This window comes from Ictalurus furcatus, chromosome 3, assembly GCF_023375685.1.
Source record: "Ictalurus furcatus strain D&B chromosome 3, Billie_1.0, whole genome shotgun sequence".
Lineage (NCBI taxonomy): Eukaryota > Metazoa > Chordata > Actinopteri > Siluriformes > Ictaluridae > Ictalurus > Ictalurus furcatus.
The window spans coordinates 22,382,382-22,388,680 of NC_071257.1; the positions used below are offsets into that span (position 1 = coordinate 22,382,382).

General features: G+C 44.5%; 1 protein-coding gene across 1 annotated transcript in view; it reads right to left on the reverse strand.

Annotated features, from left to right (window-relative positions):
- Window positions 1-403: 403 nt before the first annotated feature.
- The window catches only part of bcl11aa (BCL11 transcription factor A a), a 44,310-nt gene continuing 38,414 nt past the window's right edge, over window positions 404-6,299 (reverse strand). The window contains exon 3 of the mRNA XM_053621483.1: window positions 404-2,735. Within this exon, the coding sequence (XP_053477458.1) occupies window positions 682-2,735 (2,054 nt within the window). The 3' untranslated portion in view covers window positions 404-681. The remainder of the gene's footprint in view (window positions 2,736-6,299) is intronic.

Sequence of the window (6,299 nt, forward strand, 5' to 3'; positions counted from 1 at the left end):
TCGAAGGCACTCTTTTTGTTTGTTTTACCAAATGATAGTACAAATTCAAATTTTGATGACTCCTTGTTTTTGTTTTTGTTTTTAAAGAAATTCAAAGGCTGTCAATACTTTATGTTCCATAATAGGGGCCAATTAATATTTTAACCCTATGTGGACAGAATATCTTTTAGAAAGATTTGTTTAAGTGCGATTCCCAGCTCCTCCGAAGAGGGTTAAGCAATAAATGGTTGTCCTCCATGTTACAACACAAAACTGTACATGATATGTTTTACAGAATGTATGCAGCATGGTTGCTTTTTTCTCTTCTCATTTTTTGAATAAAAAACAGAACAAGAAAACAGCAACACATTTACTCAACAACTAACCAGCCAGGGACAATTCTTTTTTTTTTTTTTTTAAATAGCCAAAACATATCATGCATGCTGTCTAATTATCAAAAAAGGGAAAGTAAAAGAAAAAATACACAACATGTAAATTATTGCACAAGAGAAAGGCTCGAAGTTTGCGTCAATGCAATAGTATTGCCCCGATACAGAACATGCATTCAACGGTAAATGAAGAAGGGTGTGCTGGTGGTGCCAAGCACGTTGTCTTAGCTTCCACTGGACTAGCCAAACAGGGAAAATCTACAAGGGTGGGATTTGAGGAGGTTTGCTGCAAGTGTGCCTCCGCTCACCATCACTATTCAGTTTTAATTTCGTTGTTCAAGGCGCGATCACTGTGCCATTTTTTCATGTGTTTCTCCAGGGTGCTGTACACACTGAAAGGCATCTGACAAATTTCACATTTGTAAACGTCCTTTCCCACCTGCCCATGTGTTTTCATGTGCCGTGTAAGCTTGCTGCTTTGGGCACAGGCATAGTTGCAGAGTTCACACTTGTAGGGTCGCTCACCTGTGTGACTACGCCGATGCACTGTCAGGTTGCTGCAGTTTTTAAACACTTTGCCACAGAATTCACAAGTATCACTACGTCTGCCATCTTTTGAGCTAGGCCGACCGGGACCTAGGTGCGGCGTGCTTCCCCCACTACCTGTACCACTGCGGCCAGAGACACCGCCGTCAAGTTCTCCTGGGGGTGTAGAGAAGCGCAGACTGCCATTCTCTGAGGAGTGCTCTGAAGATGAGGCAAAAGGCGATTGTCTGGAATCCCCAAAATTCAAAAAGGGGTCCTTGAGCTGCCGTGAAGCAGCATAGCCAGCCAACCACTGGGAATAAACATTCTCAGTGTTGGGGATGGTTGGCGTGGGAAGGTCGAAGTCCTTCTCCAGCTTGATGCGTTTTGAAAGAGGGCTGAGGGAACTGGGGCTGCCCAACAGGAGCTTCTTGGACAGGCCCACAGAGGCCGACTCATTGGGAGATGAGCCCCTGCCATTGATAGTTGAACCTTCCTGCACACGGTCTGACTCCATTGCTGAGTCCTCATCACAGATGTCTCTGTGAGCATTGCTGTCAGAGTTGAGCACTCCTCGTTTATGTTGGTGGAAGGCCTCACTGTAGTGTTGCATGCTGGCTGCCAGGCCCATGCCCTGCATCACTTCAGGTAAAGAGCGTGGGATTCCATCCTCAGCCAAACCTAGGCGTCCACCATTGTTTTCATGGTGTCTTGTGGCTTCCAGGTTCAAGCCGAAATGAAAGTTGTTACGAGTCCCTTCTCGTTCCAGCTCCTCTTCTTCCTCTCCTTCTTCCTCCTCCTCTTCCTCTTCCTCCTCCTCTTCTTCTTCTTCCTCTTCCTCTTCTTCCTCTCCATTCTCTGGAATCAAGCGGTCATTCTCACTTTTGAACTTGGCTACCACAGACTTGAGGGCATTACTGGCACTCCCCACTAGTTCACTAGTCCCAGGTTCAGGGGAGCTTGCTGTGGAGAGGCCATCATCAGATTTGACTGTTGTGGGTGAGGTTTTCTGCATGTGTGTCTTCATGTGCCGTTTCAGTTTGCTGGCCTGGGTGCAAGCATGGTCACAGAGGTGGCACTTATAGGGTTTCTCGCCTGTGTGGCTGCGCCGATGCACAATAAGATTACTCTGGAACTTGAAGGTTTTCCCACAGAATTCACATGCCTTGGTCTTCATGGGTGTGTTTGGCTGTTGGGGCAGTGGTGTTGGAGTAGATTGGGAGCCAGAGGGGGACTGCATGGATGGAAGTGGAGGGGTGGACAGGAACGGTGGCTTGGATCCTGATTGGAATGGTTGCAGAAGCCTTTGCATGGGGCTGGGCCGGTTGGGTGAGTGGGGGGGAGTTGACCCTGAGGTGTTGCCAGCCAGCTCTCTGAGCCTGCGAGAAAAGTCCATAGCAGGGGGATCCAGGGGCATGGGGTTGAGGCGCAGCACCCTGTCAAAGGCACTCGGGTGGTGGGTGGCAAGGGCCAACTCCTCTGGGCTCAGGTGCTCCATGCGATGGGGGTCCAGGTGATGGCGGGGTGGTGGGCTAAAGAGTGGAGGGGTAGGCGGAAAACGCCCCTCCCGGAGAGGGGGACCATCACGTCCAGAGTTGGGAATCCGGAGCAAGTTGAAGGGGCTGCCTTCAGGCAGGTGAATGCCATGTAAGGGAGGTTGGGAGGCATGATCGGCACCCATCCCAGAAGGGGCACCAACTCGAGGTGTGAGGGGACTCCCACGTTCACTCTCCAGGTAGATGCGGAAGCCATGAGTGTTCTGGGCATGCTGCAGCAGGAACCAGGCGCTGTTGAATGGTTGCTTGCAGGTTGTACAGGTGTAGCTGCTGGGCTCATCTTTACCTTTAAGACACAGAGACAGAGATTGCAATTAGTCCACCCTGTGAGACACTGAAGATGGGAATTATAGCTAAATTTGTTGAAATAACTATTTCTGCACACTGAAATACAACCTAAAAAAAAAAATCTAAATAAATATAAACAAAAAATCCTGTTAGACCAGAGGGCAAATTCTTTCTGTAGTCCATTAAAATGATTAAAGGGCCACAGGTTTTAGAAAGTTCAAAAGTGAAATGTTACGAAGCTGAACATAATTGGAGCTCCTTTCTGCATACTCCCACTCCCTCATCATCCCCCTGGCTTTCTCTGGGCAGAAAGAGGCACTGCCGATTTGCACTTAATCATTCATGAAGTCTCCCTCCTCTCTAGTCCAGACCTCAGGCCCCAGCACGGCCGCCAGTACAAACGCCCCCCACAGCAGCTGCCCCGCCATCTAATGAAAGTATTACGTAGCAGTAAACACGGTCCTTATTAAAAACATGCTCCCAAACAGCACCACAGGCCAAGGCCCAATAGAGCCCAGCTTTTCAGAAAGTCCAAACAAAGTGAGGACAGTGCAGCAGAAGACTCCCTAGTAAGGGTTATCATGGTCTTAGAGCACAGTGGGGAATTCAAGCCTGCCTACGTCTGCACTGCGCGCAGGCATTTCTACTCACACAGCTGCTCAGCAGCAGGGCTGTAAAAGCAAACAATACCGCCTTCTCAGCTGAGTGCAGTCTTTCATTCATGTACAGAAATAAGCAGGAGTGAGGTACAAACACAATATATAAACACTACAGTAGCAGTTCCATTGAAGGTTAGGGAGGAACTAGAGAAAGTAAGAATAACAGAGCATTAATGGCTTAGCACTGCCCGTGAACTAAAGTGGAACCATGTAAGTGCCTTTCCAAGTCATTGGGAGGTAGTATACTACCATATTTTCCTCCTGTGACATATGTCTACAATCTAACATAAAATAGTATTCTGAAATAAGCTACATATATAAAAGACTAAAATAGACAACAGCCTATTCAGAGGACACACACACTGACATAGGAGATAGTTGTGACAACAAGAGAATATTTAAAACTATAATTCTCTTTCAGTGGTACTTTGGGCTGATAATTTATTTGTTATTTAAATGTAGCCTAAACCAACGTATTTTTTAAGTCTAGATGAAAACATGGACAGTTATTGGGTGTTTTAAAATTGAAAGCAGATGCATGCCATAGACTGCTGATTGGTTTTAAATAGTGAAAATGGTGGTCTACTGATGTCTTCTTTCTTACCATGCTTTTTACTTTCTCTTGTAATATTAAAGCTCTCTCAGTCAAAAACACATATCCACAAAGAACTTGTCTTCTACTGTCAAATTATGAGGGTAAAAAGCACGCTATAAAGAAAAGGACAGCGTGTATCATCACCTCTCTTTGTTAAAAAGACCCTTTTTACCTTACAAACTTATGATTTTGCGCATTAATTATTACATAGTTACCAAAATAAAATATAAAGTCGTGCAGACACCAATTACAGATCCAATGAAAACAAGCAGAGGTTTAGTTAGTCTACATGCCCGCAGACAAAAAGGCCTGCTTGGTTTACTGACAAATAGCAAAGGATTGGATATTTAATCAAAGGGTAATGAGTAATAGTTTGCACACTGCAAATTAGCACCACTAAAAGTACCACTTTCAGTTGAGGATGTTTTTCCTGCACTGCTTTCTATCCTGCTCCCAAAAGTGCAGGGTCAGATAGTCAGAAAAAAGTTATCCACATAATAGGGAAAACACATGCCCAACAACAAAGAGAAAAAAATGGACATGGGAGATGGACTGAATTCTCCTCCTAAGCCAGAGGTCTTTAAACTGCTATCATACACAGTTTTCTCCCCATCCCGGGAGAGAGAATGAGAGAGTGCGGTCAAAAGAATGGTAGATGGAGAGAGAGAAGTGTAGAACGGAGCCAAACAGGCAGCGCACCCTCTTTCATCTCTTCCTTTGTTTTCCTCAGAGGGGGTTTCTCTGAAGTCTTCAATAGCCAGCAAAGCATGTAACAAGGCGAGCCCGCAGTGTGGAAGGGAGGCAGGCCGGAGCCACCGAGGGCTTGTGGGATAATCCTGTTAATGCACACAAATGAGGGCGGTTCAGGAAGGCTCGGCACAGTGGCATACAGCCTCTTCCAGACACTCCTGTACTCTTTTTGTGCTGTCATCGTTTCATCCACATCTTGGCCCCTTTTTTTTGCGGAGGAACGTACATACAGAGCACTAAAACTCTGCATCCAGAGAGTGAACATGTGACTAAAATGAATGACCGTGGTAAACTGAGAAGCATTATAAGATATTTAACACCAGATATTTTCTAACTCAACATACACAGTATAATTGCTCAAGGTACAGAACTGATTTTGCCCCAGATGGCATTACACCTGATCAAGAATATTCAACGCAATCTTGAAGGACACTCTAGATACACAGACAGAGGTGGCATTGAGCAAAGGGAAATAACAGCACAGTGCAGCTCAAATGGTTCTGCCACCCACGACTGCCTCCTGACAATCGAACTAAAGACCAACAGCTGAAAGCTCCACGCCAAATCAAGTCTGCGCAGGACATTATATCAGGGAGTTGATGTGAAGGCCAGCAATGGACGGTAAATTATGGATCATTACAATCTGCAGAAATTACTGTTAATTGCTGCCACCTGCAAAGGTTTAACCTAGTATACATTTTTCTATTATCATGCAAAGGCTATTTTACACAATTTTGCATCAGTGAAATTGTGATGGCTGTTTCTTGTTAACAGTTGAGGGACAGTCTGCTCCTATTCACACACAATCCTGATTCATTTATTCTATTGCTTCTTAATTAGTTATATTGTTAGCTATATCAATTATCAATATGCATAAAGTTTTAAAATCAATAAAGAAATCATTGTAATCATTCCAAGCTGTGCGCATGTGTGTGTGTCCGTCCATAGGGTAGGGTGGATACTGAGTATCTCTACAAGGATTGGAATATGTGCCAGTTTTGGGGTGTTTTTTTTTTGTTTGTTTGTTTATTTGTTGTTGTTTTTTTTAACTTTTTTTTTTCTTTACTCTTTCACATTCTAAAATTTTGTAAAAGTGCAGTTTTCCTTGTGGGGACCAGCCAAATGTGGAAAACTGCACTTTTACACAATTTTAGAAAGTCAAAGAGTGAGAAAGATTTCCTTTTGGTTACTCTGTTTACGGTTATGGTCAGATTTAGCTGTAGGTATAACATTAATTTAAAGCTGTGTCAATAATTATGTCAGTAAAAGGTCCTCACAAAGACATTAAGACGCATGTCTGTGTGTGTTTATGTGTGTGTTTGATGCTGCAGTGTGGAAGCTGCACCTTCTCTGGCCACGGGCTGAGATGCAGCTGAAGGACGGCTCACTGCAGCGCCATGTTTAACAAGGGCTTGCTTCATTTGATTACACACGGCAAGGCTCGGCAGAATGTGTAATCATCTTTTTCACATGACATTTTGAGTATCCAACTAGACAAATAATTGCAGCAATAATTGATAGCTTTGTGCAGGCAGCAGCACTGCTGACTGGCATGACT